The sequence below is a fragment of the Emys orbicularis genome, chromosome 1 (assembly GCF_028017835.1).
Source record: "Emys orbicularis isolate rEmyOrb1 chromosome 1, rEmyOrb1.hap1, whole genome shotgun sequence".
NCBI classification, from domain to species: Eukaryota; Metazoa; Chordata; order Testudines; family Emydidae; genus Emys; species Emys orbicularis.
In genome coordinates, this window is record NC_088683.1 from 200,827,708 (window position 1) to 200,839,867 (window position 12,160).

General features: G+C 46.2%; 1 protein-coding gene across 1 annotated transcript; it reads right to left on the bottom strand.

Annotated features, from left to right (window-relative positions):
• Positions 1 to 1,038: 1,038 nt before the first annotated feature.
• Positions 1,039 to 9,190, bottom strand: MIS18A (MIS18 kinetochore protein A). The gene is made up of 5 exons (XM_065423350.1): positions 8,989 to 9,190; positions 8,814 to 8,880; positions 8,065 to 8,187; positions 2,185 to 2,278; positions 1,039 to 1,450 (listed from the first exon to the last, which is right to left on the bottom strand). Exons 1-5 carry the CDS (start codon positions 9,188 to 9,190, stop codon positions 1,373 to 1,375), a joined length of 564 nt encoding a protein of 187 aa, XP_065279422.1. The 3' UTR covers positions 1,039 to 1,372.
• Positions 9,191 to 12,160: the final 2,970 nt, after the last annotated feature.

Sequence of the window (12,160 nt, forward strand, 5' to 3'; positions counted from 1 at the left end):
CCTACTAGTGAAATAATTTCAGTGAAGCAGTTAATTTGAGTTGCACCTTACATAATGCAGCCACAAATTAGCTATAGCCCAATTATAATCTATATACTCAATCTATGAGAGAGCCTTTTGCAAATAAATTGGTGTTCATTGTTTATTTGAAAGAGAAACAGACAAATGGAGATATGGAGCATGATTTGCTTTCACTGATTGGTTATGAATAGAACGTGCTGCTGCCTGCTGACAAATCTGTGTTAACTACCACAGCCTAGGTTTTACTTGGAACAAAAAAGTGTTGTACAGTTTGACAATTTGCACAAAGTTTCAAGGGACAGAAAGTGCACCAAGTCCTGAAGTAAGAAAGCCAGCAAATCATTGATGTAGTTTCTTTTTTAGTTTTATTAGAAATGTATTTACAAGACTTTAAACATTTTACATTGATTGCCCAAGTATCTTGGTTTCATAAACAAATTTATAAACTAATTCTAAGTTTCGCAATATATTAGAACAACCCTTTAAATAAAAATCAAACAATTACAAAATCGATATCAGAACCAGTTAACACTCAGACTAGAGCACTTAACTAAATGTATTGTGTTTAGCTTATATTTTAAACTTGTTCTTCATCTCAAACAAGGTTGAAGGGCTATTCACAATATTTTTTTAAGCTCCACAATAACTGCATTTTTTCCCAAGATGTTCTATGCAAAGTTTTTTTTTTTTTTTAAAGTCTCCAGTAAAGAAAGTTAATAAATTCTGGCCAGCCCAAGGCTAGAATGCAGAACCTGCTACATTTAAATCCTACTGCTCAATGCCTAGCAGCACAGGTCAAGGGAAGGCTGTAAAAATAAAACAAAATGATGAACAATTCAATCATCATTTCTCCAAGAAAGTTCAGGGTTAGCTTGTTACTTTAGTTTTAGGAAATTGAATAGATGTCAGTTCAGCAGATAATTTTGGATGACTCTCAGATACTGGCAAAAAGGGCTACCCAAGTTATACCATGATACTAGTCATGCCTGCTGAAATCCAAACAGCACTAGTCAGCTTCAGGAGAATCTATTTAACTACCCTTTTAAGTAGAAGTTACCCAGAGCATGGGCAGGGAGACAGAAAACAAATATATATATATATATACACACACACACACACACACACACACACACACCAAATATAAAGGTAGCATGGATGTCAGCAGAAGGGAATATTTTAATTTTACATACATCATCCCACAAGTCAGTGTTTTATTCCATTAGAAAGACTGATGAAGTTTTTGTGCTATTCACTGGAAGGCTTTTGCAGCACTCCAACAGATTCTGGAGATTATGAAAGCAAGCTTTCCATGAAGTGTTCCCAGTAATAAGCTACATACGTGAAGTTTCTTTCAGCTGTTATGACGTGATGCAAAACTTGATTCAACTACAGACAGTCTTGCCTCCAGTGCTTTCAGTATGGTTTCTGCCTGTTAAATAAATTGGAAAAATAGTTTCCCAGAAATATGAATTTACAAGAGAAAACAAATCACCACAATGATAGCTACATAACTAGTATTGACCACAAGGGATTTCTGTTTTCAATCTTTACTCAGCATCCTCACTAAAAGTAAGAGTATACATAATGTTTGGAGCTTTGGTTAATTCTGACAACCTACTGTAGCAATGTAGCCACCGCAACTATCCTAGAGTTATCTGACACTTGGCTGAAAGTTTCACTGTGTTCATCTTTTGTAATACAAGTTTAGCTTCTCTCAGAGGTTTCGTTCATGTGTTCTCTTAAGTATTGTCCTGGCTGCAAGATTATGGAATGATAGGAGCCCAGACCGCAGGCTCAAAAGAAGGCATTTCCATAGTTAAAAATAGTTTGTATCTCTGTTGTATAACACTGGAAATATATTTCAAGTTTGCTTAAATATAAGAAATTATTTTACTTTATGGCTTCAAACCAAGCTGGTCAGAAATTCAAAAATGCATCAGTGACAAGTTTTTTGTTTGTAAAAATTGCATCTAGAGAGAAATTCTGAACTACATACACACAATAGGCTATAGTTAACTATATAAAAATGAAACATAACAATATGCATAAAAATTAAGATGAGTTTGGCTGAACTCGTAGGTGATTAAGTGGGATTATTCTTGATTTGGCTGTAAATCTTCCTAAATTGTAGTTAACTCTGAATTACTCAAAACAAAATCTTACCCTTTCTATTGCCTCTTCTAAGCCAGCTCGACTTTCAAGAGTTAAAGGTTCATCATCAGTTACAGCTTGTTTTTCTGAGGATCCTAGGATGTAACTAATATGGTAGAGTTACAGTTCACATGATTGTCAGTCAATGCAAAACAAGGAAACCAACTTAAAGAACCATTTAGCAATAAAAGTAGCTCTCTAGGACAGTGACAGAGTGAAGTACTGCAGTGATCAAAAAAGCTTATGCTATTAATCAATGTGAGCAAAATATTGATTTTTTTAAAATAAAAACAGAATTAAGTCATACTGGTTTATTTTAACTTAAAAAACGTATTTAAATTTTTTAATTATGACAACTTAAGTTGAGGCCTCAACTTACTATTATCTATTAATCTAAATCAAAGTAATAGTAAGCAGTACATGGTTGCTGTGAAGTTTTAAAGAATGTCAAACCATTGAACTAGTGGAAGTCACTGGATAAGTATATTGGAACAGCCTGCTGAAGTGCTAAACCACCTTTAACAGCTGTAGCCTCTTCTGCAGGTGCAGAGAACATTTTCTTCATTTCAGTTTATCAATCTAATTCAGTTCAATGACTGACTCATTCAAAGTTAAGTAACTAGTTGGGAGTTGAAAAAACAAGGACACTGTTTTCCTCTTCCAATCTATGAATAAAAACTAGGTATGAGAGAATGAGATAAAATGGTTACTAAACCTTTCTGTAACTGTTGTTCTTTGAGATGTGCTGTACATGTCCATTCTCATGTAGGTGCGTGCGTGCCCTGAGCACAGTTGCTGGAAATTTCTCCCCCTAGTGGTATCCATCAGGTCAGCTCTAATGCCCTTTGGTGCTGCGTGCATACAGCACTGGTATAAAGGGCACTGCCTACCCCGTTCCCTTTCAGTTTCTTCTTAGCGACCGTCTCCAAAGAGGGGACAGAGGGTGGGTCTTGGAATGGACATGTGCAACATCTTGAAAAACAAGTTATGGAAAGTAACAGTTTTTTCTTCTTTGCGTGCTTGCACATGTCCATAGGTGACTCAAGCAGTTGTATAGAAGGTGGATTTGGAGTTTAAGGACAGGCTGACTGCAAAACTGCCTGGCCAAAGCCAGCATCCTCTCTAGCCTGTTGAATAATGGCACAGTGCGTCATTACTGCGTGACTTGGCGACCAGGTCACTGCCCTGCAGATGACCTGAATCAGAACTTGCACTAGGAAAGCCGCGGAGGCAGCTTGGGATCTTGTAGAGTGAGCTGTAAGGATAGCCAGGGGCGGGATGTCTGTGAGCTTGTAAAACTCCTGGATACACAAGGTGATCCACGAAGAGAGTCTCTGTGCAGGGATGGGGAGAGCTTTCATTCTTGCTGCTATCATTATGAATAGTTGAGACCACCTGCAGAATGGCTTGGTCCTTTACACATAGAAAGCTAAGACCCTCCGGACATCCATTAAGTAGAGATGCTGTTCTTCTCTATTTGCATGCGGTTTAGGGTAGAATACTGGTAAAAAGTTTGTCTCAGTTCCACTGTAGTCAAGCAACTTTAGGAAGGAACAACTGGTGTGGCCACAGCTGTACCTTGTCCTTAACAAAGACTGTGTATGGGGACTCCAATATGAGGGCCTGGATCTCGGCGACTCTTCTGGCCAAAGTGATCGCCACCAGGAAGGCCACTTTCCAAGAAAGGTGTAACAATAAGCATGACGCTAATGGTTCAAACAGGGGCTCAGTGAGCTTTGATAGGACGAGGCTCAAGTCCCAGGCAGGATGGGATCTCTGGAGCAGCCCTTGATTAACCAGTCATATAGATACAGAAAGAGATGGACTCCCTTTTTTTCTGAGAAAAGCTGCTACCACTGCCATACATTTGGTGAAGACTCATGGGGCAGCCAACAGGCGAAACAGGAGCACCGAGAACTAGTAACAGGCTTGATTCACTATAAATCTTAGGAAGCATCCGTGGCAGTGGAAGATTGAGATGTGGAAATTAGTTTCCTTTAGATCGAGGATGGCATACCAGTCTCCTGGATCCAGCAAGGGGATGATTGAGGCCAAGGAGACCATGCAGAACATTACGTTCTTGAGGTACCGGTCTAAAATGTGTCTGAGCCCACCCATGGCTTTGGGATTAGGAAGTAAAGGGAGTAAGAACCCTTCCCTCTCATGTTAGCCAGAACCTCTTCTAGGGCTCCCATGCAAAGGCAGGATTGGACTTCCTGTTGCAACAGATGCGGGATTGGACTTCCTGTTGCAACAGATGCTTCCCCTTCCCTCTGTCCCCCCTGAAGGGGGACAGAGGGAAGGGGAAGAAAGAAATTGGATGGTGTAACCCAGTTCTATTGTGTTAAGGACCTAGCGGTCCAACGTGAGCTGAGTGCAGGCATCCAAGAAGTAGGAAAGGTGGTTGGAAAATAAGGGGGGGTAGCTGGATCCGATGCAGGGGGGATAGTGCCAACCTGGAGCATCTCGTCAAAACAGATACCAAGTGCGTGGGTCCGTGTTGAGTGACGCTTGCCGACAAGGTCAGGGGAAGTGGTCTGTGTCTAAACACCCTATATTTCCTCCTATGTTGGTCCTGCCGAGGAGGCTGACAGAAGTAACAGGCTGTCTGTTGTGGCCTGTACTGCTTTCTTGACCCTGCTGGCACATAAAGTCCCGGGGATTTCAAGGTTGCTTTTGAGTCCTTGAGGCCATGCAGCCGGTGATCCATTTGCTCCAAAAAAAGAGTGATGTTCCCTCAAATGGGAGGCCTTGAATCATTTCTTGCACTTTTTTAGGTAGCCGTGAGGACTTCAACCACGAACTCCTTGCATTGTCACCACAGTAGCCATTGATCTGGCTGCAGAATCAGCAGCATGCAGGAAGGCACGAGCCACAGTTTTCCCTTCCTTAACAAGGAAGCAAAACTCCTACATGGAGTCCTGTGGGAGAAGGTCCTTGAATTAATCATGGACTCCAACATATTAAAATCATAACGACCCAGCAAGGCTTGCTGGTTCACTATGCAAAGTTGAAGACCCCCTGTGGAATATGCCTTCCATTCGAACAGGCCCAGTTTCTTTGCTCCTATTCCTAGGCAAAGGAACCAGTCTTTCCCTGGTGGTCCTTCTCATTGACAGCTGCAACAACCAGGAATCCCAGTGGAGGGTGAGGGGGGAAAAAAAAAAAAAAAAGGGAAATCAGACCTCTTGTCCGGTGTAAAATACTTGTGCTCTGCGCGCTTTGCTGTCAGAGGGAGAGAGGCAGGGGTTTGCCACAGTGCCTTGATCGGTTTCATAGTGGCATCATGCAGAGGTAGGGCCACTCTAGAGGGTCCCACAGGTGATAAGATGTCCAGGAGTCTATGTGCAATCTCCTCAAGTTGGAGGCTACCCGCTTTCACAAGGTGTACGAGGATTTGTTGTTGTCTTGCAGATGGGAGGCCCCTGGTGTCACTAATGCCTTGTCTGGAGAGGACATTAGGACAGACTGCGGAGCCTCTGTAGGTTCTTCGGTTTCTGCCAAGGCCCAGTGGGCTTCCTCCCAAGGCACAGTACTGCAGAAGATGGGGCCGTGGTATAGTACGAACAGCCCAGAGAGCCGCAACGTCAACTATGTCAAGGATGGGAATAGGGCCTGACCTTCAAGTCTGACAAAGACTCTGATCTGTGGTGCGGAGACCAGAGCAGTGTCATGCTGCTTGGAGCCAGAGACAGTCTAGGAGACAATCTTGTGGCTGATAACAGGGGCTTCCCCCTAGACAGTGGTCACAGCCCCAGGTGAGGCTCAGGGGGTGGCTCCCTGCCTCTCTGTGGCACTGGTGGTGCAGAGTTTTGATCTTCTGGGGATCCCAGTACTGGTAGGGTGAGAAGGTCCCTGGCTGCTGTGAACGCCTCAGGAGTTGACGGCACAGCAAACTGGCTAGTGCATTGTCTACTCTGACATTGCTCCTTTGTAGATGTCAGAGAAGCTTGCTGTGGCATCAGACTTGCCGACACCTGATACTGTGGTGCCAAGGGAGACGAGCAGTCCGGCCTGGATCTTGCTCTCTCCCTGTCTCCCTTAGATTTTGGTACCGGAGACCTGTTTTTCTCTTGGTGCTTGCGGTGCTTCTTCTTAGGCACGGAGGAGGGCAATCGGTGCCAAGAGTCCCAAGTCGATGGAGAAATGCTCCACACTGAAGCTGAGGTGCTTGATGCCGAGTCCAAGCACAGCTCCAAAGCCAGGCTTTAAGGCTGTATCCATGAGGAGGACCTTCAGTTGGGCCACTCACTCCTTTTTGGTCTGCGGCCTGAAGTCTCTGCAGATTTGGCAGCAGTCTTTCCTATGAGCTTCCTGCAGGCACTTGAGACCGCTCAAGTGGGGGTCGCTCAAGGGTATAACTTACAGCAGGCAGCGCAGGGCTTGAAACCCGGGATGCCCCAACACTAGCAAGGCAGACAATCCTGCAAGTCAAGTGTGGAGGCGTCCGAGCTATCTAAAAGTACTAAAAACTACTAACTTTAACAACTATTTACACCAAAACAAGCATGAAAAACCAGTAGGAGAAAATTGCCTAAGAGCAATGAAGGATTCCAGCCAACGATTACAGGCAGTAAGAAGAAACTGAAGGAAAATGGGGTCGGCAGGGCCCTTTATATCAGCATCATGTGCGCGCAGCACCAGAGGGCGCTAGAGCCAACTCAATGGATACCGCTAGGGGGAAAATTTCCAGCAACAGTGCTTGGGGAACACACACACCTATGTGGGAATGGACATGTGCAAGCACTCGAAAAACTATTAGTTCTAAACTCATGAAGAACATGGTGACCAGAACCAATCAGTTCAATTCACTAACTAAAGCTAATACTTCCTTTGTTTATTAGGTGAGTTGTAAATGCAAAACTCTTAATAAAAATGTCTTCTGTATCCAGCACATTTAAGGTAGCTTTATTTAACTAAAAGAATTCAAAAAGCTACTTTGTTAATTTTTTACTTGTGATTTAAGCACTATTTCTGTGGAAATTCAAATTCAGTTAAGATGCACAATCTCAATAAACTTATATTAAGCTATATAACTGGTTAAACATATAGATAGCATATGCTCCTGGTTAGCAAAAAGCACAAAAATTAGCTGCAAATCAACATGTTTTAATGGTTAGCAACCAATGAGAATGAACCTTGCCTTAGGAAAAGAATTAAAAATACAAATGCAAAACAAGATTGAGAGAGATTTGAATCAGTCCACACTGTTAAACAACAACTTAGTCCAGGATTTAGATACCGAAGAATGTTTTAAATCATCTATTTAGCATAATGAAAAACGCATTTCAAATATTGTAGCTATGTCGGCACCTGAACTTCCGGCTTTAAGCACAAGGCCAATGCATCAGCATACCCACATTTCACCACCACATTGTCATCCTGCTAACTTTGTCCTTGAGGTTAGATGGAACAAATTTTACTTTAAGATAGATCTGAGTCCATTTGCACTTAGTGACCAGTCACTGTGGTATCTATGTGCAGTTGTCTTTGGAATGAGACTGGAAGTAGAGGCACCTTCTCACTAATGTTGGGTACCTAGTGTAATTTTATACACTTGTAAGTTGTATTATATAAAAGAACACCCAGGATATGTAAATATCAGGTCTTAGGCAATATTATACTGTACATGGAATGTTTTCACAACTTAAGTGCTGTGGTATAGGAGACATTAACAGAGAACACTGCTCTTGAACAAAAGGAATTTAGAGAGGTAATCCATAACCTTCTCCAAATACCCACCCCCATCCTCTCCCTAACACAAGTTTTGCACAATTATCTGATCGCTAAAAGTGTTAGCAATGATCCCAAACTACTTGGCACTCAATCTAAAAGGCAAAAACCAATTAGCATATTTATCTGACAACTTGGACCATTATGTCTCATCCTTACCTTTCAATAGAGTCAACACTGAAGCAAAATAAGTCTCGCTTATAGTCAAGATGTTTTGGGGTGCATCTGTAGATGTTCCCAAGGGTCATTGAACAGCCAGAGCAGAATAAAGTTTCAATCATGCTGTAAGCAAATATGTAACCACTTCTTTAGAAAACATTTAAATTGATTCTAATATATTCACTCCTAGTCTTAGAATAGATTCATGTTTGTTTCATTTGTATTCCAAATATACAACCTTTAAACCCTATCCAGGATCTTACCAGGGAACATTCCTCATCTATATAGCAGCGTACATTAGACTATCCCAGACAAAACTGACTTCCAAACTGGTATTTTGGTTTAGGTTATTCCTAACTCCCTGTCTCCCGCCCAAGCAACATTTTGTCATATTAGGCAAGATCCTTTGCACTTGCCCTATGTGGGGCTTTATAGGAGAGTTTGCCTATTGGTCAACTGAGAGTTGTGGGGCCTTTTTGATTATAAACTAACTGAACAAAATTTCTCCCAGTTTTGTTCCCTGGTTGAGATTTGGGCAGCGGACATTTTGAAGTCGGACTGGGAGAGTCTCTTCAGCAGCAAGGCCAATAGCAGCACCGACGCGGCACCTTTACCAGCGGTTCCAAAACCAGCCCGCAGCGGACCCGGGGAGGCGAGGGGGGTTCAGGCTGACCCGGCCCGAGGGATCAGACAGTGGCTGAGGCGGGGCCGTGCGGGGGATGGGCCCGGGGCGCCCCGCGGTCACTCACCATCCGCACTCGCCGGGCCGGCTGGAGAGTTTCTGCTCCTTCTCCACCGAGACGTTGGGGGAGGCGCCTGCAACAGACAGACGGGGACCAACCGTCACTAACGGTCACCGGCGGGGGGCGGGGCTCGGCCAGCGGCGGGGGAAGGTTGGAGCCGGGCACGCTCCGGGGCACTCACTGCGCAGCAGGACGCAGCCGGTCTCCTCGTCGTTGGCCACCCAGCCCAGTGTGTCCCCCACAGGCCGCTTACAGCCGGCGCACAGGAACACCATGGGCAGCTCCTCCTGCTCTTCCGGGCCCCTCGCCGCCGCCGCCGCCCCCCCGTGGCTGCTCTCCGCCTCCAGCAGCGACAGCGACGCGTCCAGCCCCGCGCCCGCCATCCCCTGCCTTCAAACCACCCGCCCGCGACCAGCGCCGGAACCGGAAGCGACACGCACGCGCGGAGCCCTAACGGGCAGAGCCCCGCCCTCCCCCGAAGGGAGGGGACAAAGAGGAGCCCCGCCGGGAAAGCCCCGCCCCCTTTTCCTGTCTCAGAAGGGCGGGGACGGAGAAGAGCCCCGCCCGTTCCCGGCTGTAGTGCGTGGTGTGGGGGCGGGGCTGCCTTGTCGCGTGTCTACTCTGCAGCTGAGGTACCCAGAGTAACATCGCGCCCCCCTGTGGCCGGGGGCTGCTGGGGCCAGGCTGGTAGCTGCCAGTCTCTGCAATGAAAACAACGGGGAGTCCTTGTGGCACCTTATAGACTAAAACATGTATTTGGGCATAAGCTTTCGTGGGCTAAAACCCACTTCAGCAGATGCATGGAGTGGAAAATACAGTAGGCAGTGCAGTGAGAGGCACGGGGAGGCTGCAGGGGGTGCCTAGCAAGGACTGTCCTGCCAAGGTTGCTGCTCCCAGCTGCTGATCGCCTCTCAAACGTGCTTCCAGCCTGCTCAGGGTGCTGGCCGTGGCTCTCCCAAGTCCCACCCCATGTGGGCACAGCGCTGGGGTTTGGCCGGGGCAGGCCCTATCTTTCCCACCCTCATGTCTGCCACCGGGGAGGAACTGCATCTGCTCTGTGTTGCTTGGCAATTGAAACCCCTAGTGCAGCAAGTGGAAAATTCTGTGGGCGTGGTAGCCGGCCTGCCTCCTTCTGGGCTGATTTCTGCAGGCCTGTGGTCTGAAGAGTTGCTACTGGGATGGAGCACAGGCCTCCTTCCTCCTCAGCCAGCCTAAGGAAACTATGCCCCACCTGAACTAGGGGAGTTCTGCCCTCTTCAAGAGCCGAAGGGGCCCTATCGCCCAGCTAAATACCAAGACCATGCTCCCCATCTGCCAAATTAGCCAGGAAGACATTCCCGCATGTAATATATTGCTGCTAGCAGAGGCTGCAGCACGCCCCACATTCTGCTACTATCAACTGGAAGCTATGGGAGCCATCATGTAGTGCTGGTGAAGGGAAAGTATTGCTGAAGGAGAGATACTGGGCTGGAATGACTGATGGATTTGGGAAGGAGCAGTGTGTGGGATTGTGATGAGGTTTTTTAGGAGGGATGATGTTTTAGCCAGGTAATTTGTCCCTTGTCAAATATTAACAGCACTGAACAGACAGCAGTAATCCTGTTACAGCAGCATCTTTCCCAATCCTGCCACCTTCAGATACAAGACTCTTAGCCCTCCCGGCTACATTTGCTTCTCAGCTGTGCTCAGCAGCAGCCTTCAGGGAGGAAGTCAATCTCCTGGGGTGGAAGGTGAATTTTGTGTGAAAAAGGTGCAGTAGGAAGAATCTAAGGGCTTCTGTACATTGGTAAGCTTTGTCGATGAAACTAATGTCGACACGAAAAAAATCGACAAAAGCAAAGTCGCCAAAGCGAGTCTACATTTGCTCCCTCTGTCGATAGATCGTGTCCACATTCGGGGCACCATTGTCGACAGCATGAGTAATGCACTGTGGATATGTATCCCATAGTGCCTGGTGACACCATTTGTCGGTAGGTGTTGTGGGAAGGCAGAAACGGAGTGCGGTGGATCCTGGGACATGCAAAATGTCCCGTCATGCACCGCTTTGTGTCCCAGCCCTCCAATGGTTCCTGGCTTCCTTTCACGCTGTTCTGGCTTTCCTTTCATGCTGTTTTTCCAACTGTCAATCAGTAGTGCGCGCCAGCATTTGCAGTGAGAGAGGATGGATCTCACACTTCTCTCCTATGCGCTGTTGACTGTCATGAGGACATCGCACATGGCAGCAGAGTTATTCGCAAAGTTACTGACAGAGGATGAATCGCAGGCAGCCAAGTGTGACAGCAGCAACTTATCAGTGCTTTTGGTATTCACAGAGCAGCTGCATATGGTAGACTGTTGCTTTTGGTCTAGGGAAACAAGCACTGATTGGTGAGATCGCATTGTCTTTCAGGTGTGGGATGATGACCAGTGGGTACAGAACTTTAGGATGCGTAAAGCAACCTTCATGGAGCTATGTGCTGAGCTGGCCCCCGACCTGTGGCGCAAGGACACCAGAATGAGAGCTGCCCCTTTGGTAGAGAAGCATGTTGCAATCGCTGTGTGGAAGCTGGCAAATCCAGACTGCTACTGGTCAGTTGCAAATCAATTTGGAGTGGGAAAGTCCACTGTTGGGGCTGTATTACTCCAAGTGTGCAGGGCAATAAATCACATCCTGCTGCGGAGGACCGTGACTCTGGGAAATGTGCATGAAATAGTGATGCCTTTGCAGAGATGGGTTTCCCTAACTGTGGTGGAGCAACTGATGGCACACACATTCCAATTTTAGCGTCAGATCACCTTGCCTCAAAATACATCAGTAGGAAGGCATACTTCTCCATGGTGTTGCAGGTGCTTGTGGATCAGTGGGGGCATTTCACAGACATCAATGCAGGCTGGTCTGGAAAGGTGCATGGCGCACGCATCTTCAGGAACAGTGGCCTGTACAGAAAGCTGCAGGTGGGGACTTTCTTTCCAGACCACAAGATCACAGTGGGGGATGTGGAAATGCCCATAGTAATCCTGGGAGACCTGGCTTACTCCTTACAGCCCTGGCTCATGAAACCTTACACAGGGCACCTGTAGTCGAATGTGCCTTTGGCCATTTGAAAGCTCCCTGGAGGTATCTCAATGGCAGGCTAGACCTTACCAAGGATAATATTCCCATGGTCATAGCCACGTGCTGCACTCTGCATAATCTGTGTGAATCTAAGGGTGAAATGTTTGCTCAGGTGTGGAGCCTTGAGGCAGAGCGCTTGGCTGCACAGTTTGAATAGCCAGATGCTAGGGCTGTCAGAGGAGCCCAGAGGGCTGCTATTAACATCAGAGAGGCTTTGAGGAACCACTTAGACAATGAGGGGTACTAACACATGTCTGCA

Excerpts from the sequence above, each read along its gene's own strand:
- MIS18A (XM_065423350.1), bottom strand. The coding sequence starts at position 9,190 with ATGGCGGGCGCGGGGCTGGACGCGTCGCTGTCGCTGCTGGAGGCGGAG. Across the intron at positions 8,881-8,988 it reads CGGCTGCGTCCTGCTGCGCA|GCGCCTCCCCCAACGTCTCG; the intron begins GTGAGTGCCCCG and ends TGTCTGTTGCAG. Across the intron at positions 1,451-2,184 it reads TAGAAGAGGCAATAGAAAGG|GCAGAAACCATACTGAAAGC; the intron begins GTAAGATTTTGT and ends TTTATTTAACAG.